The following is a 26,233-nucleotide window of genomic DNA, read 5'->3' as shown; positions in this document are numbered from 1 at the left end:
GTCAAGAAAGCTTTCTTAATTCCTTGAAGCTGGGTCCCTGCTCATCCTGGGATGTCTGTCCCACATTGCCAGAGAGATTTACACCCCTAGAAGTCATGTCCCACATAGCAGAAGGAGGGCAGTGAGTTCACCTGCCCTGTTGGCTTAGAGAGAGAAAGGCTAATTCTTAGAGGTGTCCTAACCTCTACATTGGATCTGGTTTCCATTTGCTTTCCTGTATTCTCCCAGAAAACAGAACAATCCTCTACGTTCTGTTTAAAGGACCAGAATATGTAGACTCACCTAACCATAGTTTATATTAGATAACTGTTTCTGGCTTCCTCCCAGCAGGCTTATGGACTAAGGGATGAGCGCCTGACATGAGAATGATCCATTTCAGGCTAGCCAGCAATTTCTGATAGACACAGTCTGACTTACCATATGTGCTAAGCCAATCATATTCCTTTTTCAGGAAATGGCAAATAGTAAACAGAGAAAAACTGGTTCTATCAATTATGAAGTTGGACCACTGAGGACCATGTACAAAATGAAAGTATGAAGACAGCTAGGTGTAAAGAAAGCAGTGAAAAAGACTCACAGGAAATAAAAAGACCATGAATAAGAGACCATAAAGCCTCTAAGACAGAAATGGAGAGAACAATTGTCCTAAATTCTGTATGGTTTTGATGATGGTTCTGTGTATCCCTACAGCAAGCACCATTTTCCTTGAGATACACTGGGTGGGTTTATATTCATTACCAACAAAAGAGCCCTAACTAAAGTATTTTTACTTCTAATTATTATAATTTTTATAATTATGACAAACAGAATCTAATTCAGAACCATGTTACTTAATAATATACCCGCTTATAATTGGAGAAGAAACAGGTTTTAGAGGCTGGGATAGATTCATTCAGGTTTTTTGGGGCCTGTTTTTTGGGCCTTATACAATTTGGGGAACTTTTTTTTTTTTTATTGACAAATCTTCACACACAAACAGTTCATACATGGTGTACAATCAGTGGCTCACAATATCATCACATAGTTGTATATTCATCACTATGATCATTTTTAGAACATTTATATCACTCCAGAAAAAGAAATTAAAAGAAAAAAGAAAAAGCTCATACATTCCATTCCCTTACTCCTCCCTCTCGTTGACCACTAGTATTTCAATCTGCCCAATTTATTTTACCCCTTATTTGTGAATCTTTTTAAGAAAAGAAATTATAAATACAAAATCAGGCACAGAAATCTGGAAGGGGCCCATGCAAATGAGGTGCCCTAGAGCTTAAGCTTCACTAGTTTCATGGTGAATCCACCTCAGTTTAGAAATGACAACAGGGTCCTGAGTTAAAAGTGAAAAAGTAATGTGACTTAGAAATTTTTTAAAGTATTCCTGCAGAAATATTATACTATACTTTCCTGATGCCTTAGGTTCACTGCTTAATAAATTTCAGTAGATCATGAGTTTAAAATGGTTAGTCATTATCAGCATGAAAAACTGTTTTAAAGGATAAAGAAAATAGAAGAGAAAATATCAGCATGAAACACACATTTTAAGAATAAATATTGTTTTGTAAATATATGCGTTCAGCTAATCCACATCGTAAGTATTTGCACACTGGGTCATAATGTCAAATGTATTGTTTTACTATGGGTCATAATTGAAAAAGTTCAAAAGCTACTATATTAGTTTCTTCCTCTTAAAACTGCATTTTTAAACATTGTTTTTTTGATCCTACGCAGTTTTATAGCAACGAATGTCAAAGTAACCCACTGGCAAAATTTGCCAAGGACTGAAACACACAGACCAGAGTCAGTGTGCAGATGTAGCCAGTGTACAGATGAACTGAGTGTTGGCAGGATAAACTCTATCAATTTGAAAGGGACAGAGGATCAGGTGAAGATACTGATCTTTGCACAGCCTATAGGTAGAGGGCTCTTGGGCATCACTGTTCTATAGTTGGGGCCTCATGAAAGGGTTTTTGCTTTCTTTTTTTTAAAAAGGAACCTGTGTCTCCCATATTTCAAATTAATTTGCCAGAGTCCTAGTATCATGTCCTGATGTCCTGTAGTGGGTAGGGGAGACCAAGGGGGAGGATGGGAGGGTAGAGGGAGAAGAGAGGTGCAATGATAATAAATGCAATAGAACCTGAAATACATAAAACAAGCTAATATATTGTGAGAAATAAGTCATTTTCTGCAATTCCTTCCACAATTGCATTCAGAATGGCAACTTTTAAGAAAAATATCTAAATAAATATTGAAAACAAAATCATAAAGTAGTACCATAAACAAATTAAAATACAAAATTATGGTGGGCAACAGTGGCTAAGTGGCAGAGTTCTTGCCTGCGATGCCGGAGACCTGGGTTTGTTTCCTGGTGCCTGCTCACGTTTTTAAAAAAAAAAGAAATCACACTGATGTGAACATCAATTAGTTGTCCCTAAAAAGAGGTGTTGGAATCCAGATAAATCAAACTAAATTCTCACTGAAAAGTAAGTTTTAAGATGTATGCTAAATGCCCTAACGAAAACCATTCCTGCCAATCCTGAAGAATATAGGGCCTTATGTAAGATTCTACAAAGGTTCCATGCACTAGGGTAACTTTCCAGAAACCTATAACCTCCAAATGGCTCCCAGGACCAGGAAGTCCTGAAACCTCCATATAGGAGGTTCAGAGTCTGAAGCCAACCTCTCCAGAACATCAACTAGTTTCGTACCCTTATCCCATATTATCAACAGCCCCTTCCAACATGAAAAAGTTAGAAAGGGCACAGCCCAGATACCCCTAAAGACTGGAAGAAAGATCAAAGGTGATAGTGGAGTTATACAGAGAAGGATGAGTTTATCAAATGAACATGAATGCTGAATCATTATACTGATATTTCTTTTAGCCTCTGGTACCTTAAGGCAGAGAGAAATAAAAATCTAAAATTGTGGAATTGTAACCCACATCAAACTGTGAAATCTGTTCTACAACTAATCGTTGCAATGCACTTTGAAATTTATTGCTTTTATGTATATATGTTACAGAGAATGAGAAGTATAACAGAGAAGATAGGATTTAACAAATTAGTATGACTGCTGAGTCATTATATTGATATTTCTGTTGGTCTCCAGTGTCTTGGATCAGCTAGAAGAAAAAACAAAAACTTGTGGAACTGTAACCTATACCAAACTTTCAAATCTGTTCTATACCTACTTGTTAAAATGTACTTGGAAATGTATTGCTTTTTTGTATATATGTTACATTTCACAATAAAAAAAAGTTAAAAAAATGTATGCTAAATGAAGAAAACGCAAACCAGGTAAAAATTCAATATTAGATCTGAAAGTCTGAGAGTACTGCCCAAATCAATCATTATAATGGTTTCAAAATAATGACTTTCTATTATTCCTCTTATACTTATTAGATGTCACATTGTAAGGAAGAACATTCTCTCCTCTGGCATTTATTTGTTTTATATATTATTATGGACTCCGGAATTTGTTTTATTCAATGGGCTACAATCCACTACAGTCATTATTCATTTTGATGGTCAAATTGTCTGGGATTTCAGAGGGAGCCCTTTCAAGCTGCCACCTACGTCCTTTGAACATGTTTCCATCATTCTGAGCAATCAAATACTTTCTAACACAAGTCTTTGCAAACTCCTCTTACGCTTTCTTTGCTCTTGCTCCAAAACAGCAATTTTTTTTCAAAGAAGCCGTGGCTCCTTTTTATGGGCAAAAAAACATTTATAGACTGGATCTGAGCACTGAATGTGCTTATTGCTATTGAGGATTCATTGCTTCTAAGTCCTTTCACTAGATATAGCTAGGGGAGAAAAGGCAATTTTATATGGTCTAATACTCTAAGATACATGCAATTTAAAAATCATGAGTACACAGTGATCCTCTATAATTCCAATCCAATGCCAAATATCTTCCTTGCTTTACTCAATTCCACATTTCTCTCTTCTCCCACAGAGAATCCAGGATCCTAACATCATGAATATATTTATTCATTCACTTGCTCAATCCTACAATATATTTCAAATAATTTTATTTGCCCTCCTACAACATTATGAAAAACAAATCTCCTAAGTAGGGTTGAAGACATGTCTTAAGTCTTTTTTCAGATTGAGATACAAAGTAATGCATTCAAAAGTTTCTTGGATTGTTTTTTACCTTCAGCATGTTTATGCAGCTATTCATTTGAATTATAGATAGGTTCATGATTCAATTTATAATCAATTTCAGTTTTTTCTTCATACCTGTTGGTGTAATTTTTCTTTTGAATTGTAAACATTAACGTGTTTACAAAAGTAAAAGTATACAAAAGTCTATACTCAAGGAAGTGCTACTTCTACCCCCATTCACTTATACTTTGTGCCCGAAAGTCGGACAAAGATTATTTATTAATTTATAAAAGAGGAAAATAACTTTATAGTGAAGAAAGCTGAGAGAATTATCTTAACCAAGTGATCAAAGTTAACAGCACCTATAATGGCACAAACTGACATTTATACCTTCTAATATGATGCATGAGAAGAGTGTAATATTGCTTATGCAAAATTCCTGACAAAAATACATAAAAAAATATAATAACGAAAAAAATCAGAAAAAAATTGAGGTGGTATTTTACCAAACATTTGGCATGTATTCTTCAAAAAATCTGTTTGAAAAACAAAAAAAAACTAAGAGAAGTTTCAGATTATTTAAGACTAGAGAGACATGGTAAACTAAGTACAATTTGTGACCCTGATTTGAATCGAGACGAGGGGAAATAATAAAGGTATTATTGGGACAACTGAAGGATGTGAATAGGGACTCTATATATTAGAAAATAATACTGTACCAATGTGAAATTTGCTGAATTTGACAACTGCTTTACAGTTGTGTTAGAGAATGTTCTTGTTCTAGGACACATAACTTGAACTATTTAGGGATAAAATGATTTGATGTCTGCAATTTACTCTCAAATGACTCAGGAAGAAAATTTTGTACACCCTTCTGCCCCAAATACACATGTATACACAGGGCAGGGATGGAAGGGGGGTGTGTGTAGCAACATGTTAATTGGTGAATCTGAGGGAAATATATAAGAGTTTCTGTATTATTTTTACAAGCTGGAAATTAATTTTTTTTAAAAAAAATTCAGATCTGAAAGGCATTATCAAATGCAACCTGCAAACCTTGACTGAATTCTGGATCAAGGGGAAAAACAGCTATATAAGACATTCTGGGACAACTGGGGATATCTGAATATGGACTGCATATCAGATGATATTACTCAGTGTTAATTTATTAGGTATTTGACAATGATATTCTGGTTACCTAAAAGAATGTCCTTTTTTTTAAAACAAAGTTTTAATATACCAATGAAAGCAGTTTTGATGACTTCAATGACATCCTGTGTCAACAACGTAGCAATGTATTAAAAAGCATGTATTTAAAAACTTAACTTTGGTGTGTGAATATATCTCAATAAAACTGCTAAAATACCCCATAAAACCTAACAATTATTGGTTGCATTGTTTAAAAAACAAAGCAAAACATTCAATGCTTTCTCAACAACAACAATAAAATCTAATGAGTATAAAACACAACCAAAAACCCCAAATCCCTGGACAAAATAACCTAAAACCCTCTGTAAATTGTATCTGCAAGTTTCTGAAATATTTATTATCTAAAACAAAAAAACAGTAATAGAAATAAGTATGCTTTTATTATATTTTTTTAAATCTTCTAGTTCTGAGAATCCATGCTATTTTTAGGATTAACTACCAAAAAAATTTCAAGAGACATATTTCAATCAGCAGTCGTACTGTGGTTTTAACTCCTATCCTCTTTTCTATTTTCTTATGAATATGGGAATTAAAAAAAAATCTTTGTTTTTATATGCATAAAAGGTGAATACCAATCACCTATATGTAAACATTTTAAGGAAAATGTTTATTCCTATGCTAGCTTAGCTTCAGTTCAACAGACTTGGAAGACACTGCCCACCACAAGCAATATATTTATTTAGAGATACAAATTAATTTTAAGAGGAACCTATAAAAAACTTCAGTTAAAGTCATTCTAAAAACAATGTATTTCAGAATCTTTTTATCATTAATTATTTAAAAATGTTTACACCTCTGTTTCCTTTCTATTAGTATATACTTAAGACTTGCCCATATAGCTCTTAAATCACCTTTTAAACCTTTTCTTTTTCCAGGTTTCACTGGAGCATTTCCAAAACAAAAACAAAAACAGTACTAACATGTATCATCATCATCATCATCGTCATCCTCATTCTTACTCTTATCAACAAGGGAAAAAAAGCAGCAACAGCCAACAGATAATTATATAATTTACTTCTTACATTAATTCTGTATGGTAGGGATTAAGCTCAATTTTCACAAATCAGAAAACTGACACCCACTGAAGTGACTTGTCTAAGCTGACATAACTGTTAATATTAGAGAGTTACTGACAAAGACATAATTTTGGGGAAATTAGCTTGCTAAGTATCCATACACTCAAAACACTCACTGTTATTATTAGTTTAATATACAGCTATTTGCTGTATTACAAAAGGGGTTCTTTGGTAATTCCAAATACTTTACTTTTCTCTTAGGATTTTTTTTAGTGTCATAAGACCCTAGAATCTCTTCAAATTCATGTGGCACCTAAAAGATAAAATGCCAATTTAAAATACAGAGCGCATTATCTTCCATTCTTCACTATATACTTACTGATCTTCCTTATAATAAACTAAATAAATATACATATTCCTCTAAGTATTAAGAAATTTTTGTTGCACTAAATATAGTATTAAATAATGGCGGCATTAACATTTTATCATAACCCAGATAGTTAAGACTAAAATGTGATGAACAGCTATCCCTTATACTTAATTTCAGTTACACTTAATTTAAGTATTTTACTTAATGAGTTTGTGTAAATAACAAGTAATGTAACACTTTTACACTATCTCAATTATGACAAGATTTTTTAAACTTTTTCAAAACTAAAACATCAACGAGAACTGTCTAGTTTTTTTTTCCCCATTGGTTCACAGTTTTCATAATTCCTCTATTATTTGGGACATAGTTCTAATTTATGACAGTTATTTTAAATTCCAATCCTTCTCAAACTTTCTTCTCACTTAGGGGCTCTCTTGTACAAGAATAAGCAATATGGTTTCTTTATGACTGCCCTTATTATCGGACAAACACAGGAAAACTATACAATACATAAATCCTCTATAAGCCACAATTTATTTCATGCTTTAACTGACATGATCACTATGTGACTTCAAATGCTGACATTTACTGCTTCTTTCTTTCAATTAACCAGCTATACACTATTACCTATTGTAGCATTGGTAGTCTGAAAAGATAGATTTTTATTTTTAATTTCCTCAAAGACGAAGTTATGAGATGACATCTACAGCTACCGAAAATACTTAACTATTGGGGCAAAAAAGTCACACACAGGCAAAAAAGGATAATATCTCTTAATGAGAGTTGAATTACCTATTGGTGACTGATCTTCCCTAGTTTGAAAATCTAATCATTGTTTCAAAAGTCTGTTTACAGTCAAAAATTCACATTTCATAACATGAAATCAGTTGTGCTATTTAGTTAGCAGACGAGATTTAAAGGTTGACAAAAAGCACGTGATAGTCACACTTCTTAAATTAAGGCTAGACATCTTTCTCCTTGGTAACTGCATTACCAAATAAAACTAAATGTAAATTAATAGTAGATAATAGGATTAATTTTTTTCTCAGGAAATGATCCCTCCTAGAAATATACTTTATTATAACGTTTTAGGTTTCAAAAATCCTAGGATGATTCCAATAACTTTAAAACTTGGGAACTGTTTTGAAATTCCTCCTGATTTCATAGATTGTCAACTGCCAAGAGTATGAATGAGGTTTTTATAATACAAAATTATGAAGGGTTTTAAAATTTAAAAATTCCAAACTTTAAAAAAATGAAAACCTTTCATTTCTAAGGGAATATATATGCAAACTGTTAATATGGAGTTACACTGTATAATACTCACCATTTGATGCTGATGAACATGGAGTCAACAAACTAAGTGGGGAAAAATGTTGTCTGTTAAAGTTAGCAGCTGTGGGTGCTCCTCCTAAGGGTGCCCCAGGTCCATACATTTGACCTCCTGAAAGGTTTGAGGCAAAGTTTCCCAAATGTGTAGAAGAAGGTGTTACAGAACCATATGGTGGGTCCATATTGACAATACCTATAATATAGGATACCATAATAATTTATAATAGTTTAACCCTAGGAGACATAATCACAAAAACAACCTAAAATTCCAAGAGGTCCCAAACATATCCAAAAAATATATAAAAGATATTTTAGATTATTAAGGAAATTTCTCTTTAGTTACTTCTTTCAGTCCACCGATTCTTCATTTTCTCCTGTTTATAAAGAAATTATCAAGGAAAATATTTTAATATTTAAATATTTGATCTTTTATTAACTCTTATAGAACACATGAACATTTAATATCAATAATGTGATTTAAATAGGTTTAAAGGCTAAGGAGTTTTATAAAAGTTCACCTTTAAAAAGCTACAGGAAAAAAAGGATATATATATATATATGCCTCTACAATCTGATGAAAAGTATCTTAACTAAGTGGCCATAATTTCCATAGCCAATAGTGTGACAATCTGTCAGTGTCTCCCGACAGAATGCAGTGCAAGATTCAAACCATGACCTATCTGATGCTCCTGCCAGAAATAGGTGACCTTAATCTAATCACAAGGCAACAGATGAATCTGAAATGTGAGACATTCTGCAAATCAACTGGACGTTTCAAATGATTCAGTATGAAGAACAGAGGGAGGTGATGAGATGTTTGAGACTGGGAGAGGCAAAGGAGACATAAGGACCCAAAGGCAATGCCTAAACCTTGATTAGATTCTATGTTGAAAGAAAAGGAAGGGAGGGAGGGAGGGAGGGAGGGAGGAAGGGAGGAAGGAAGGAAGGAAGGAAGGAAGAAAGGAAGGAAAGGAAGGAAGGAAGGACAGGACAGAAGGAAAGAAAGGAAAGAAGGAAAGAGAGGAGAGAGAAAGAGAAAGAGAGAAAGAAAGAAAGAAAGAGAAAGAGAAAGAAAGAAAGAGAAAGAGAAGACACAGGCAAAAAGGATATATTTGGGATAATGGTACTGTATATTGATTGCTGCTACTGAATTAATATAAGTGTAGTCATGAAGGCAAACATCCCTGTTTTGGAAAGATGCAAAGTATAATGCTGGAAACATAATTTCCCATGATCTGACAAAAGGTATAGAGGAAAACCGGAGAAACAGAGAAGGGAACAGAATAGAGAGGGGAGGAGAAAAGAAGGGCAAACAGGGGGCATGGGGAAAGAAGATAACAGACAGATAAGAGAGGGGAAAAGAAGAGAAAGATAAAAGAGAAGAGGGTTTGAAAAGATAATAATGGGAGAAGAAAGTGGGTATATATAGGTGTTTACTATTTGGTTTATTCTGTTCCTTAAATTTTTATGTGGTTTAAACACTCTTTTTAAATAAAAACTTGAAAACAGATCTGAGTCTAAAATATAAATGGACAAATCATTTACATAAGTTGATTAAGCAAAGAAAGAAAAATGTATATGAAACATAACATGAATTAAGAGAAAAATAGGAGAATCAGGATCTGGAAAAGGTTTAGAAGAACACAAAAGAGATCTATGAAAATGAAATTTAAAAGTATTTCTCATGCATTAACATATGATGACCTTTTAAAATACAATTTTATCTGTTCGATTGTTTTAGCACTCAAGAGAAATTGCCTTTGAAAGCATACATAAATATTTCAATCAACTTCCAGCAAAGAAATATTTACTGATCAGTTTCATTACATTTTATTTATGCTAAGAAATAGGTAAAAATAACATCCAGTTCCCACTGAACTTGGAAAGTTTAGTCCCAGAATGTTATCTCTACAATGGCACAGATGGTTGACAGTCTTCTTGTAAAGGGCAAAATGATAAATATTTTGGGCTTTGCAAGTCACATGGTCTCGTTTCCAACTACTCAACTCTGTTGTTACAGCATGAGCGCAACCATACATAATGAATAAATGAATAAGCATGGCTGTGTTTTAATCAGACTTTACTTATGTCCTGAATTGGATCTAATAATAGGGGAGAAAATGCTCAAAAGGACGTTACTGGGGACAACCGAAAATGTGGAATATGCTTTTTATGAATGTTAAATTTTTTGACCTTGATAGCTGTACTTAAGGTACCTGCATAAATATGTACTTGTTCACTGGAAACATACATGACCCTGACAGTATCAAGTATCAATGGAATATGATGTATGTAACCAACTCTCAAATATTTAGACAGCTAGATATGAAATTTAAATTTCATATAATTTTTTGTGTCATAAAATATTATGCTTCCTTTGATTTTTTTCTTCATCCAACAAAAATGTATAAGAGAAGCAGCAGTTTGGATTCGGTAAAAATGTACCTAATGCAAACTACGGACTATAGTTAACAGTGATATTTTAATATTCTTTCATCAACAGGAATGAATACACCATTGCAAGGCTAAGGGTCAATAATGGGGGGGGGATAAGGGGTATGAGTTTTTTTTTGGGTGTAATAAAATTCATTGTGGTGATGAATGTAAAACTACACGATGATACTGTGAATCACTGATTATACACTTTGGAAGGATTGTATGGTGTGTGACTATATCTCAGTAAAACTGCTTAAAAAAAAAGCTCTAAATGCAACTTGGTATCCTAGATCAGATCCTTCAACATTATTAGAAAAACTGGTGAAATGTGCAGAAAGTATGCAGTCTAGTTCATTGTACTGCACCAGTGTTAATTTCTTAGTTTTGATAAATGTTTTTAGGGCAGGCCACCATGGCTCAACAGGCAGAGTTCTTGCCTGCCAGGCCAGAGGCCCGGGGTTGGATTTCTGGTGCCTGCCCAAACAAACAAACAAAAAACGATCCTTAGATTCTCTATATAAATACCAGCATTGCCCAAATGAACTTTCTTTAATAATGGAAATGTCCTATATCTGAGCTGAGCTGTCTATTATGGTAGCCAAGCTACATGTGCCTAATGAGCACTTGAAATTGTGCACTCCTTGTGTGGCTGAGAAGATTAATTTATTTTAATTAATTTAAGTTTAAATAGCACATCTGGTTAGTGGCTACCATATCAGCAGTCCAACTCTATATTCTTTCCCATTATTTAAAAAACAGGATGATCAGGAATGGAAATAAAATTTTAGAAATATTTGTGAACTATTTTGTATTTGAAATAAAAGCAACTTTTGGTGTCATTACCTTACTAAATTAAAACATGAGAGGCTCTTGCTTAATTTTGAAAAGGAAAAACACCTGAAGCAATTTATTTACGGGAAATTCAACATAAAATTCACTATAACGTTCAAAAGATTTAAAAAAATAATTCCATACTGAACACACATAATACTCACAATAGTGTTTGAATTAAATGAATACATGAATCTCTGTCCATATTGCCCAGTCACACAGTAAAAGCACCAGAAAATAACCAACAGTTTTTGTATCACTGACATAAATGGAAGCTGCAGAATGTCAGAAAACACACTCTCACCTGAGGGACTTGGAGCGGGTCTCTGTAATGGTGGTCTAAAACCTGGAGCTTTGGAAGTATCAGACTGATGTAAAGGATCTGAATTTGGCAAATAGGAGGATTTTCCTGATAGCATAGATTCTGGTGTTGACTGAGATGAAACAACAGATCCTCCCCAGAAGGCATGAGCAGAAGTAGGATTGTTTTCAAACAATGTGCTAAAGGGCCCAAATGGTAAGGGAGCACTGAAATTGGGAGCGATAGGCTTATTTGCTGGATGTACTGAATTCTGACAAGCACTTTGTGTACTTAAGGTTGAAGGTAGCTGGACAGAAGAGGGAACACTGTGAGGTCTTTTAATGTGATTGACACTGAGGACTGCAACAGATGAATTTTGCACTGAAGCTGAATTCTTGTGAGAAGCACTTGTGCCATGAGAGGGTGGTCTAATAGCAGGGGTTTCCATTTTAGGAGCAGGCTGGGAGCATCCCATTTGTGTCTGAGGCATAGGGTAAGTCACTGGGGCAGTAGAAGGCACCACCACTGAAGCAGAACTTGTTGCTAAAGGAGGAACAGTCATTCTAACTTCCGGGGGAGGAACCTGAGACTGCTGGAGGGGTGGTCTTGGCTCCTGAGAAACAGATCCCGGAGGCTGCTGTTGAGTAGAATGAACTGATGAACTCCCAGAAGAGTTGCTGCTATTTGGAGGTCTGCTGTTTGCTGTTTCTACTACTGGTGGACTACCTGCCTCCTGTTCAGAGGAAGAGGCCCCTTTATTTGGAGATACTGTTCCACAATCCAAAGGACTACTTCTAGAAACCCCTCCTGGCTGGGCTGGTGGTGATGGGGAAGATGGGGATGATACTGGGTAGTGTTCTTTGGCAGTAGGCATAGGATATGTGGCATTTGTGGGTGCAGTGCTGCTGTTGCTCGCTGTGGTTGTGACTGTGGTTGTGGTGGCATTGGATGTCTTCACAACTGTGACAAAAAGCTGCCTTCTGACAGAAGGTGAACTGGGACTGCCATTTGTAGATGTACCAGGCACCGTTGAAGCTGATGAACTGGTTGTAGTAGTTGGACTTGAAGTTAAAGAACTTGCTGAATTCACCTGAGAACCACTGCTATTCTGATTGCTATGGCGAGGCACCATGTGAGGCTTAGGCGAGTTAGTAGCTCTGGCAGGGCTCAAAGGCCTGACAGGAAAAGGACCCCAAGTGGATTGAGCTGGTGGAAAAGTACCTCCAAAGTGGGTCATGGGCAACCTTGGTGGACGGATCTGCTGGAAAGTCTGAGCAGCAAGCAAAGCATGTGCAAACTGTGGAGGAGGATATGCTAATGGAAGAGAAACTGGAAAACCAGGCCTCACATTATTCACTGGGTTTTTAATGGTTTTGTGAGTGGATGCAGAAGAAATTGCAGGCACAGTGAGTGCCGTGGCAGTTTGAGATGTTGATGACAGAGCTACAGTTGTCATTTTAATTCCCATTAAAGAACTGTTAGCAGCAGTGGTGGTAGGTGCTGATGACCCTATTTTGGAATTTGCTGAGGAGCTTTTCAAACGATTCTTTGGAATAAGTTCATCAATTTCTTTGTCTGGATCCTTGATCAGAGCATTGATCAACTGAGTTGCTTGTCTGGTTGATTCAGTGCCACCCCTGTAATTTAACCAAAAAAAAAAAAATTAGCACAATTTACCGTACATTTTTAATAGGTATAGCTTCAATTCACTTAGGTGTCTATATGCACTTGTGTATGTGTATACATACATATAACCAGAGAATAGATAAAAGTTTAAACAGTTTTCTGATCATTCATGAAATATTCTATAAATAAAAGCAATAAATTGCCCTGCATCACCACCATTTTTATTTTCAAAGGAAAAGTAAGAGATTTATTTTTTCAAAAATTTGTTTTATTCTGTTTAGCATTGTATCCCCCCCACAACCATGCTTGACTTGCTGAAAAAACAACTTTATTTTATTGTTGTCTCAGACTAAGAAACCACTTTCCTACTGTAATATACGTTGCAGTTAGAAAAACCACCGTACCTAAAAGTCTATGTGTCCAGTATTATTGTACATTATTGTTTATCAAAGCTAAACACAATTCAAGTAAACCAGGAAAATAATACAACTAAGAAAAAGAATTTTTATCTTAAATCCAGGTATCTGAGATGACCCTGTCTACTATATATTCATTAGGGTTTTGTATAAGTAGAATAATTATTATAATCCTTCAGCAAAGATGTATCAAAATGAGGGAGGAATCCTGATAATGCCAATAATGACAATAAGTGTTGCATCTTCAGGGAAATATTTCATTGTTAGGAAAGTTTAGGGAAACCCTAAGGGTGAAATTTCCCATAAAGGGTATCTGCTGCCCTCTTCTCTAAATAAGGGAGGTTGTGGCTACCTAACTATCCCAGGAGAGGGAAAAACAAAAGAGAAAGAGAAGAATATAAGTAGTAAAGGAAGATGGCTAATTGCCTCCTTCCTTCTGAGGAGGCTGCAACGATCAGCCCTTTGAAAAACTGCAAAGGGACACATGCCTTTCCCAAACAAACATATAACCATCCATAAGCATATGGAACTCACTCAAAGAAACTTGGATTTACTTTAAAGTCATTAAATATAGCTTCTTACATCCTGATGATTTCTTAGAATACCATCTTTATTTTAAGGATACTCAGGCGCAGACATGTCCAATGACTTTTAAAGTAAGTTTTTACTGACTGATAGATTTAAATCTATCAATGAGCTCACATTCCAAGGCTACAATCTCAGAATAACAAATCTCAAATACTAATTTGAGAGAACAATGGAAACCCACTGCCTAAAATGTGTCAGAAACTCAGTCCTTTTAAAAGTTTCAGAACAAATGTTTAAGTATGTCACATAAACAACTTATCTATGTAAAAGATAACCTAAACTTTTTGCCCATATGAAACAAAAATTCCCTAAAAACCCTTTAAGAAACTTAGCAAGGGCACAGTATTAACTAGAGAAAAAAAAACAGTAAAGGGTATCTTCTCAAACAGTAACAAAATTCTCATTTCAAAAAAGTAACACTATTAAATTCAAAGTTTCATTTAAAACTAAATGGCTATACTTTATCAAGCTATAGTGCAATAAAACAGGAAGGAAGAAAACAAGAGACAAAATTTTGCCTTATAGTTATTATCCGGTCTCCCGTCTTGTCTTTCTGTTTATCAATATCTATGTGTGCACCAGTAAATTCCCGAATAGCATTGATATTACAGCCTCCTCTTCCAATCACTCTGGATATTACAGTTGATGGAACAGATACTTTCTTTGACCTGTTTAAAACAGAAATTGCAAAATAAATTAAAATTATTCATATCAGTAATTGTGATTAAAATTACAGTAGAGAATATTACTAAAACATGTTTCTGGAGAGAAGGAATATTGTTCAATAAGCTTCTGTCTATTCTCACAGATAAAAGGTAATGAGGAGAGGGCGGTACAATGGTGGCTCAGTGGTGAGAATTCTCGCCTGCTGAGCTGGAGACCCGGGTTCAATTCCCAGAGCCTGCCCATACCAAAAAAACAAAAACAAAACAAAAATAAAGGTAATGAGGAGAAAAAAAATAAATAACTAAGAGAGAAGCTTCTTTCCTCATTACCAAAGTGTGTTTGTTTTCCTGACTTTCAATATTCATTTAAGAATTAACATCTGTGAAACACCAACTATGTCTACATAAACTGTGATAATGCAAATACTAATGGCAAATAAGATATGCATGGGTTTTTGTTCACATATATTGACTATATAAATATCAAGTAAGAAGATGACAACCCCATGTTATGAGTGCTTTAACATGGAAAGCAGAAAGGCACAGTGGTGTGGACTTCAGCCTGAGTAGTCAAGAAAGATTTCATATAGGTGCCTTTTGGTGTTGTACTCATATTCTTCTTTTCCTTAATAATCTATCTGAAAGGATGATGATACTAAAAATTCAATTTTCTAGAGGCATTAAAATGATTATCCACAAATATGTAAAACTGCTAAAGGACGTTTAGTAGTGTGAAGAAACAGAGAAGCGTACTGGAATGTTAGAAAGCAAAACTCATCTAATACTCGCAAAATTACATTATAATCTTAACTAAACTTAGGAAGGTGGATATAAATTTTTGAAAAGTTTGAATTAAAGAATATTTCTAAAAGAAATATAGTATAACTCTCAATAAAGAGACTTAACTCAATTATGCTTTAAAGAATAATGTATTATTTAGAATGTTAGATTAAAATACTCGAATTAAAATGTTTTATTTTTAAAATGTAGGGTATAATCCCTATCCTTTTATATATACAACTATAAGTTACTTGATAATTCCTCTTTCCCTAAAGGAAATAGTAATCAGTCAGCTGATCATCATTTCCAAATTAATTAAGAGTTTATTATACCACAATGTAAAAATACTTGCAGAATAACTGAATTACCTTCTCTTGTACAGAGAGTAGTCTGATGTTCTGATGTGAATGAGTGTGTTTATGTATACATGTGTGCAACAGAGATAAGACAGAAAAGAGAGAAAGAGAAAGAAAGAATGATTGTCTTTGGTCTAAAATATGATAAAACCGTACAGTACATTTTTGGATTAAAGAAAAAAATTTGGTTCATTATAGCTCTTGTTTCAATCCTCAATGTTCAATTTCTTGGTGGAGTTACTGGGAAGTTCTTTAAACAGGTAATCCAAGATTGACAATAATATTCATCCTTTCTGGTTTGAGATATCTTGTTATCCTTTGATTTCTGGGACATTATGTTTCTACTTTTCACTTGATAAAATACTAAAAAAGTTTTAAGCAAAAAATATTAAAACATTTTAATTCTAAAATCCTTGAGAGAAAGAGGCATTCTATTGATTTAAAAACAGGATTAGATCAATAGTTTAAAACCAATCTTACTCATTCATTCCTCAGACACTTACTAAATTTCTACAACCTACGAGCTCTGGGAATGTAAAGTTGAATAAAACATAATTTGTGACCTTAAAAAATTTAGACCAGCAAACTCCAATAACTATGGGGACCAAGATATGTAACTTTTAATGGAGAATCTCTTAATTGTATAGCTTTTAACATATAATGTTTGTAATTTATAAAATGGCATAAATTAAATCTGTTTGCCAGATTTAGCTTCAGGCAACCAGTTCGTTTGTAACCTTTGGTAAGAGCAGGAAAAATTTAACTGTGAGGTAAACCACACTTCACAGTGAAATACAGCACATAGAAAGAATGAGAAAAAAAAAAAAAAACACTCACTCACCTTCTTACAACCTCTTTCCATCCTTCTTCCCTCTTTTGCCCGCGCTTAGGACTTGCTACTGTTAACTTTCCATTTGGAGAGGAAAGGGGAGACGGACCAGATTTTGTGCAAGTGGACAAAGAATTACTGGTAACTTCACTGATAGTCTCTGACAATCTTTAACAGAAGGGGAAAAGTACATTCAATACAAAACAGATGGAAAATTTCTAAATGATAAAGGTAATTTTATTTGTTTTTAGATTAAATATGGTGAGGACCATCTTTTCCACTTCTCTTTAATGTTTAACATAATATGAAGGGCAATTGTTAAGAAGATATACTCTAGGGAACAATTTTAGCAGATCTGAATCACAATAATAAACCCTACAAAAATCACAAACAATACTTCTCATGGACTACATTCAACATTCAGAAAGAAGAAAGAACAGTAAAAATAATGTAATTTTTCAATAATACACAGTCTAAAAAAGAGCTTATTCTTGAATGCAACAGAAACCGACTTCCTTAGCATAAAGAGAAATCTTTATTCTTCAAATTGCTAATTTCTTTGAATTACTAAAAAATTCAGCAACAAGATATTTAATGATGATACTATGGATACCAAAAACGAAAACTGGAACTAACTTTATTGAAGCTTTGCCAGAAACAGATTTTCTCTCCTCCTTTGGAAATGTAACCAGAACCGATGGCTGCTTCTTGCTGGTCACAGTAGTGGTGACCACAGCTGGTGAATGATTGTCACTCTTGCGGCTGCTGTTGCTGTTACTACTTTCATCACTGCAGCTGGAAATCCTCATGTTATCACTGTCCCCACTCTCACTGGTACTGCTGCTCTTGGACTCTCCATTCACTTTCTCAGGCTGACTGTATGAAATTGGTAGTGGATCATCAAATATAATTTGAACATTTTCAGGAGTAATTTTATTTTTCCTGTTTTTCCTCTTTGAACTGGCTGTTGTTATGGTATTATTTCTTTTACCATGGGAACCTGCCAAAGTTGTCCAGGTCGCAGATATACCTATGGTAGTAGTAGTTGTGGCACTTGGAGGCTCTGTCAAGACTTCAGGTTCATCTATAAACGTACAAACAGCGAATCATAAGTTCTAAGTGTTCCTAAAATATATTTAGCTTCAAGTACTTCAAAAAAAGAAAAAAGGAAAAATCAGGAGTTATTTTACTTCTACTAGACAAAAGTCATTAGTCATTTCAGCATTTGCTGGTAAAAAGGTAGATATGATTGATCTACTCTCCTCTGTCCGTAAGTCCTATCCAAAGCATAGCAAGTACAGTTTTACACAATTTGAGAAATATAGATATGAGTTGCATATTACAATTATTGTGTAATAGAAAATACATTTTCATTTTATACATATGTATCTAGGGCTTTGCTCTATGTCATTCTGCATTGCATGGATAAAGCTTGTCTGCAAACTGTTCAAAAATAGAGGCAAAATGATAGATATAACAAATACACCAAAAGTTATATCATAAGACTCTTGGTGAGATGCAGTTGTTCATTATATTAATGCTTAAACTTTTCTATAGTTTGAAATCTTTCAAAATAAGAAGCTGGAGGAGGAAGAAAAAATTTTAAAAATAACATAAACATATTTGCATATTTGGTGGTTAAGTGGCAGCGGTTCACCTACAATACCATCACCTCATAATTGTTTAATTGTAACTTAGTTAAAAATAATTTCCTCATTTAAGGAAATCTGAATATGGTTTAGGTTTTAGATGATATTATGGAATTACTGTTAATTTTTTTTAGGTATTATAAATAGCATCGTGGTTGCATTAGCAAATGTGCTTCTTAGGATATATGCAAAGTATTTATAGGCGCAATATCAGGATATTTGCAATTTACTTTAAAATGGTTCAGAAGTAATTACGTATGTATTTTATGAGAGAAAAAAGATAAAGCAAATATGGTAAAATATTTAGATTTTTTGAATTTAGGTGGACTGCATTCAGTGTTCATGTTATCATTCTTTCAATTGTGGCTGGTTTGATATTTTTCATAATAAAAAGTTAGATAGAAAAGTCAAAAGGGAAAAAGCATAGAAACACTTTATGAAGGCTAAATAACTTAGAAATCTATTTTACTTATTGTGACTTATTTAAGCAAATATAATTTTGACTACAAAGTATTACATGGAAAAAATCTGGGTGGTTATTTAGGGAAAATACCTTCAACTTTAAGCTTTTCTTTTTCTTGAGCAGCTCGGAGTTCAAAGTTCTCTTTATTTTTGGCTTCAATTTCTTCTAGTTTTCTTCTTTGTTCTTCCTTTTTCTTTCTTCTCTTCTCCTTTCTCTTTTCTCTTTTGGCAGCCAAAGCCAGCCTCCGGCTTTCTTCCCTTAACTGTTAAAGGATCAATAAAACAGAGATATAACACTGAAATTCACCCAGGAAAAACAGTTGTCACTTAATACCATTTATTAATACTTAATATCATCACAAGGGAACCAGAAAACCATTGGAATACCATAAAATTCAAAGTCATCTAGTTTAGTTCATTCTTTAATAAGATCATATTCAAACCACTGTAAAGAGACAAGAATATTTTTAAAATACCAAGATCAGTGATAAAAAGGCAATAAAATTTCAAGCAAATGATACAGATGCATAACTTCATAATTATTAAGAAATGTGAATAAAAGTAAAAAGGTGACTTTTACTCATTAATTTGTTAAAATTAAAAAAGACATTACATATTAGCAAACGTTTGGGAAAGTGAGTTCTCACCTACACTGTTAGTAGGTATAACTACTTACATTTTAGGAAAGGTAATTTGGAAGCCCCCTATCAAAATTATAAATAGCTAATCTTAAGAATTTTTTCTCTGAAATGATTATCACTAGTAAAGTACATATGGCCAACAATTTTCACTGCAAATTTATTGTAATGGCAATAAATGGAAACAAGGTAAATCCACCAATGAGGGAATGGATAAATAAACAGCAGTATATATTCACAGGCTATTAGGCAATCATTAAAAGTATTATAAATATCTATGTACTTGAGAAAATGTTCACAATTTATATTTGTTAAGGGAAAAAAGGTAAATTGCAGAACAATGGGAGAAGGAACACTAATGAGAAGGAAATCACTTATGTATGTGTATTTGTAGAAGTATAGAAAAAAGGCTAGAAGGATACTGAAAGTTTAATAGTGATTACCTTTGGAGAGTAGGAGTGAAGGAGGGGTAGCAGGAAGATAGTGACATTCCATTTTAGTTTATATAACTGTATATTGTTTCTATTTGCTAAAATGAGTATGTGTAACTTTCATGGTAAAAAAAAGTTAAAAAATCGCATAACATCTGTTATTTTAACTACTAAATTTTCTTCTTTGATTCATAAAGTAGGAAAACTCTTCAAATTCTCTTGCTTGCATGCCCCTTAAAGACATTTTTAAAAGGATGTAATCTCTGCACATAATCTAGCATTCCATACATTTTATATTTATTTTCAATGTATCAAAATGATGATTCTCGGTTTATAGAAAATGTCCATAACATCCTAATAATAAAACCTGGGCTCATAAACTCAGCCAAATGAGAATTATTTTTTGTCATAAAAAATATGACTTCATTTTTAAAATCTGTTTTTGTAGAAACTCCTTCTGAAACAACTTATTTTAAAATTATTCCTCTGTTAGCTGCCTTAAAGGTTTTGTCTAGCTTGTAATTTTTACATCCTAGGGGCAATGTCTTTTGTTCCTGAAAAGGGAAACAGATAAGGAGAACTAAGAACACTGGCACTTTCTCAGGTAGAGAGATTCATTTTTGGAAAGGCTACACATAAAAGATGAAGACCTAGAAACTGCCTGCATAATATACCCTAGAAATTTCTGGGGGTCCCCCAGAAGTATTCAAGCTCCTGTTGGAAGACCTGAAAAGGAGGTGCTTTTGCCCTTTCTGAAGGGCTGGGAACAAAACAATAATTAGTGCTCTCCAATCCCTAGCTCACTGAAAGGGAGGAGTATTACCTGATTGGTGAATTTGAGAGAAGGAACTGAGCATGTGTGACTCAGCTCACTTGAGCCTTGCTTTAATGGAGCTAGCTCCCTGTTCTCAGGAAACATGCTTTCTGCTGTACGCCTGAGTTCCAGTGAGGGAGGCCTGTGGTTGTCCAGTCCATCTCTAACTTTGATGTAATAGGTAAGAACAAGGGGGAAAGGAGGAAGTGGTGAAGTGATGGTGAAGTGTGTGCCAGAAAGACATTATAAAAGTAACTGTGGTTATAGGTAGATTAATCCTCACCAATTCAAAATTAGCAATAAAACTGACATTTAATCTCCATCATACCTGTATGGACTTGACAGTAGAGGAAATGGCCCTTGTGGTAGCTAAACAGCAAGTGAAGCATGAAGCTTTTGGCTCATCCAAAATGGGGTTTTGACTTTGCTATTTGTACTTGTCTGGTCACAGGTGTTAATTGTGTTTAGTATGTAAAAGGCAGGACTTTTTTAAAAATAGAAGGGTTTAAATAAAAAAGTTTTGTCTAGGTATATGGAGGCCCAGCTGGCCTGTGTGGGTGGGGAAGGGGAATAGATGGGCACTGGGTGGGTCTTAGTGTACTGGCAGATCTTAGTATTATGGGTGTGGACAAGTTTCAGGAATGTAAGTGCCTCAGGCCTTAAAGAGCTCTGTCTGTAGGAGCTAGCTCTTTGGCAACAGTAACAGTTTGGATTAATGCACTTCAGACTTCTGCCCTAAACCCTAGGTATTTACTCTTAACTTCTAAATTTTGAAGGCCTAGAGTAGAGTTTTGATGATCTCACAGCTCATGCGATTATCTCATAGATCATTCTTGGATTCCTAAAAAGTAGGGTAAAATTTCAGAGGTCCTAGAGAAACTGCATCTTTCTGGAGAGAGAGCGCCCAGCCTACAAATGTACTAGGACTTTCAACTTTACAAGGCATGGAAAAATCCTCTAGGACTAAGCAAAACTACACAACTATAGATCTATAGATAAGACTTAGGAAGCATCATTAAGTTTGCAGGTGATAGTTGAAAATAATGAATTTAATCAGATTGCCAAAGGGGAAAAAGGTAAATATGTATCATCCAATATTTAAAAGAAGTGTAACTGAGGCCTTCGGATGGCATAATTAGGCTGAGGAAGACAATCAGGTAAAAGTGAATCCAATGCGAGAAGAGTTTCACAATGGGACGTGAGGTCAACATTGATAAATATCACAAAGGTCAGTGTTGATAAAAACTGAAAAGAGATAATAGGATTTGGCTGTCAGTTAAGATGTCATTGCTGGCCTCTGCCACAGCTATTTTACTAGAATGGGGGGACACTAGGCAAATAGTTCTAACCTGAGAACTTACTAAAATTTTTAAAAGTAAATTGCAGCCAACACAACAAAGCCAACTTACTGCTCTCCCCCTGTCTGCGTAGGATATGACTTCCTGGGGTGTGGACCTTCCTGGCAATGTGGGACAGAAATCCTAGAATGAGCTGAGACTCAGCATCAAGGGATTGAGAAAACCTTCTCGACCAAAAGGGGGAAGAATGAAATGAGACAAAATAAAGTGTCAATGGTTGAGAGATTCCAGAGTCGAGAGGTTATCCTGGAGGTTATTACGCATTAAATAGATATCACCTTGTTAGTCAAGATGTAATGGAGAAGCTGGAGGGAACTGCCTGAAAATGTAGAGCTGTGTTCCAGTAGCCATGTTTCTTGAAGGATGATTGTATAATGTTATAGCTTTCACAATTTGACTGTGTGATTGTGAAAACCTTGTGTCTGATGCTCCTTTTATCTATCTTATCAACAGACGAGTAAAACAAATGGAATAAAAAAAAATAATGGGGGAACAAATGTTAAAATAAATTTAGACTGAAATGCTAGTAATCAATGAAAGGGAGGTTGTAAGGGGTATGGTATATATGAATTTTTTTGTTTTTCTTTTTCTGAATTGATGCAAATATTCTAGGAAATGATCATGATGATGAATATGCAACTATGTGACATATTATGAATTACTGATTATATATGTAGAATGGAACGATCATAATTAAAAAAAAAGTAATGTGAACAAGACATAGATTATTCTCCTAAGACATTTGGAGAATAGGAAGAAACACTGAATTTGAGGAAAAGTTTTATTAGGATGGCGTGACCATGATTTACCTTGTTGGCAGAGGGTAGGAGTTAATGAAAAAGCAGTGAAGATAAAGTAGTAGGGGGAGGTGGTGATAACTGATACAAGATCCCAAAGAAAACAGTAACTATACCAAGAATTCAAATAAATCTAGAGGTACAGGAAAACTACCTATTATTTTCTTAAAAGGTACATGCCTAGGCTTCACTGCTCTCACTGGTGAAGTGTTATATATATATATATATATATATATATATATATGGAATTGTTATTCTATAATGATTTCTAGTTAAGAGTTTATCAAAACAGTGACATTTGACAGTTAGCTTTGTAAGATGAGAACTTAAGGATGTAGGAAAAAGCAGTTCAGACTAAAGAAATATCATGCAAATTTGCAAAAATTTGGACAATGGAAGTGGCTGGGATAGGTGAGGAGAAGAGAACTACAGTGCGTGATAAGCCTAGAGAAAAAGGACCAGATCAAAGAGGATCTGAATGTTGGAATTTCCCATGCAGTCAATGAAGGTACACTGAAGATTTTAAGGCAGGAGTAAAGCAATTCCATCAGTGTATTAGAAAATATTAGGAACTGTAGAAAAGTTTCATTAGAGAAGGATCACACTGAAGGCAAAAAACATGAGAGGCAAAGGCATTTAATCAGGGAGACAAATAAGATGTCTGCTGCAATATTCCATGTAAGAAAGGATAAGCCAGTGAAGAAAGGATGGAACAGAAAGCTCAGATTCAGAGAATGCCAAAGCTGAAGCAAGAGTAATAATGACAATATTGATACATGGCTAGTCTATGTTAATTAACTACACTAACTCATGTGGGGCAGGAGAAGTGAGGACAAGTGAGAAGCTCAAAGTGACACCAAGGTCCAAGGTTTCATTCTGAATAATAGGTTTCACTAATTTATAACAGAAATAGAAGCCAAAGACTACCAGGGAAATGGGGGGGGGGGGGTGTTGGTGGTGCAGGGGGTGAAGGATTCAACAAAAATTTATTGAGAACTTGCTATGTGCTAGACTGTCTAGTCTCCTAGGACTTCTCAGTAATCCAGACAAAACATCCCTGCTCTTAGGAAGTTTACATTTTAGCAGGGGGTGGGGAGGGAGAAACAGTGGGCTTGATGGTGAAAATATAATCAATTAATATATGATACAGTTGTTATAAGGTGTTAAATGCAACATAAAAAAGAAAAACCAGAGCGGGGAATTAGGAATTTGTATATGGGGAAAGGTGGGCAATTTTAATGTTAAATAGGATTATCAGTAAACCTCATGAATAAACATGAAGGTGAAGTTTTATGTGAACACTTGAAAGATAAGAAGTATTTCAGGCAAAGAAACAGCCAGTACAGAAACTGTGAGGCAGAAATTGAACCTGCTAAATCCAAGTAGGTAAGTGTGGCTGAGAATCGTAGAAAATAATTCAGAGATGTTATTAGAAGACTTTATCACGTAAGGGCTTACAAGCAATTTTAAAGACCTATCTTTTATTCACTGTAGAGTTTTGAGGAAAAGAATGATGTGATTTAACTTAAAGGATTTAAAAGGAATACTGAATGCAAAGTGGGGAACAGAATATAAGGCAATAATGGACTCAGGAAGATCAGATAAAAGGTTAATGCAGTAATATTTGGAGATTATATTAATGGCTTAAACCAGGGTAAGAAGTGATGAAAAGTGATTAGGTTTCTAAATATACCTTTTTTTTTTTTGGTATGATGTTATGGTAGGGGCCACATTTCATTCTATCCTATTATTGCAGCACCATGTGTTCAATTTTTGGGGGGCGACGGGGGGAGTGCATGGGCTGGGAATTGAACCTGGGTCTCCTGCATGGCAGGCAAGAATTCTACCACTGAATTACCTTTGCACCCCCCTAAATATACTTTTAAGGCAAAAATAATGAGATCTTCCAGCATACTAGAGGATAGAGAGGAATCAAGGATGAATTCAGGTTTCAGACTTGAGCAATTAGTAGGCACCTGTGGATCTGGGGTGACAGTTGAGTTCAGATTTGGATCTATCAAGCATGATATCTCTAATCAGATATCCAAGTGGACTGGGATTTAGGTGAGAAGTCTGGACTGCAGATAAACATTTGGGATCATTTGGCATATTACTTACAGTTAAGAGACAGAATGAGATGACCAGTGGATGGAGAAGCACAGACTGAAAAGAAAAATGACCATGTAGTGGAGACAAGGGGTAGGAAGAATAGGAAGAATTAGCAAAGGTCGCCAAAAGGAATGTCCAGAGAAGTAAGAGAAAAATCAAGAGTATATAGTGTCACAGAAGCCAAGTACAGAGTATATAACAAATGTTATTAGGTTTAACAAGATAAGAATGAAGTAACCATTAGATTTAGCTACATGAGGTCACTGTAGGTCATGAAAGCACAGTATTGGAAGCTGTGAGAATAAGCCTGACAGGAGTAGATTCAAGAAAAACAAAGGGGAATTAGATATAAACAAAATAGGTAACAGTTTCAAGGAGTTTTGCTGCAAAGAGGAGCAGAGAAATAGGTCTACAGGTGAAGGGGTGCAGGGGCAAGGGGGTGCAGAGAGATAAGTGGCTTTTTTTTTTAAAGACTGGAAAAATATTCTTGCATGCTGATGGGAATGATATAGGAGAAAGAAAAGAGATGTTCTTGAGTAGAAAATAACAGATCTAGTGCACAAATGGTATTGGTTTCAAAAAATTTATCCAGCAATTGGCAGAAAATAGGCAGATACTGGTAAGTGGATAGATAGATGGAGTAGGGAAAATCTTTGGAAGTTTTCTTATTCTTTTCTCACTGACATAGGAAGCAAGGCTATTAGCTGAAAGTGAAGAAGAGGAGGTACTGGAAGTCTGAGGATAAAGGAGGAGACAAATAGTGGTGCAGGTGAGTGGGAGACTGAACGAACCAGGGATATATAGTACGACTGCTGGGCAACATTGGAGTTCACTGCCATACATTTAAAGTAAATTCGTGAAAGGCTGCATGTTTTTTCTTAGATAGAGTTAGTGGGGTACAGGTGCAAACAATAAGGATATCACAAGGATAAGGAATAGTGAAAGGGTAGTGAGATAAAGGGTTACGAGTCTTGAAGTTTTGGCAGGATTGTTGGAGTTGGAATTCTAGAGGATGTAAAGCTGGACAGGCTGGATGTGATGATCAGACAGCGTGTGAAAATGAGATTGTGGGTCAGTTTTAGAAAGTTTTGTTAGGATTGAAGAATTTTAGATG

The 26,233-nt window shown here is 34.8% G+C and overlaps 1 protein-coding gene across 8 annotated transcripts in view; it reads right to left on the bottom strand.

The window, feature by feature from the left end:
* The window catches only part of ANKRD17 (ankyrin repeat domain 17), a 164,688-nt gene that overhangs the window by 7,923 nt on the left and 130,532 nt on the right, over nucleotides 1-26,233 (bottom strand). For all 8 annotated transcript variants that reach the window (XM_077143195.1, XM_077143194.1, XM_077143193.1 and 5 more), the window contains 6 exons: nucleotides 19,064-19,235; nucleotides 17,498-17,945; nucleotides 16,874-17,029; nucleotides 14,750-14,899; nucleotides 11,605-13,238; nucleotides 8,029-8,226 (listed from right to left, as the gene is read on the bottom strand). In XM_077143195.1, the coding sequence (XP_076999310.1) occupies nucleotides 8,029-8,226; nucleotides 11,605-13,238; nucleotides 14,750-14,899; nucleotides 16,874-17,029; nucleotides 17,498-17,945; nucleotides 19,064-19,235 (2,758 nt within the window). The remainder of the gene's footprint in view (nucleotides 1-8,028; nucleotides 8,227-11,604; nucleotides 13,239-14,749; nucleotides 14,900-16,873; nucleotides 17,030-17,497; nucleotides 17,946-19,063; nucleotides 19,236-26,233) is intronic.

This window comes from Tamandua tetradactyla, chromosome 24, assembly GCF_023851605.1.
Source record: "Tamandua tetradactyla isolate mTamTet1 chromosome 24, mTamTet1.pri, whole genome shotgun sequence".
Lineage (NCBI taxonomy): Eukaryota > Metazoa > Chordata > Mammalia > Pilosa > Myrmecophagidae > Tamandua > Tamandua tetradactyla.
The sequence above is the reverse complement of the archived record's forward strand: the minus strand, read 5'-3'. Positions and strand labels throughout refer to the sequence as shown.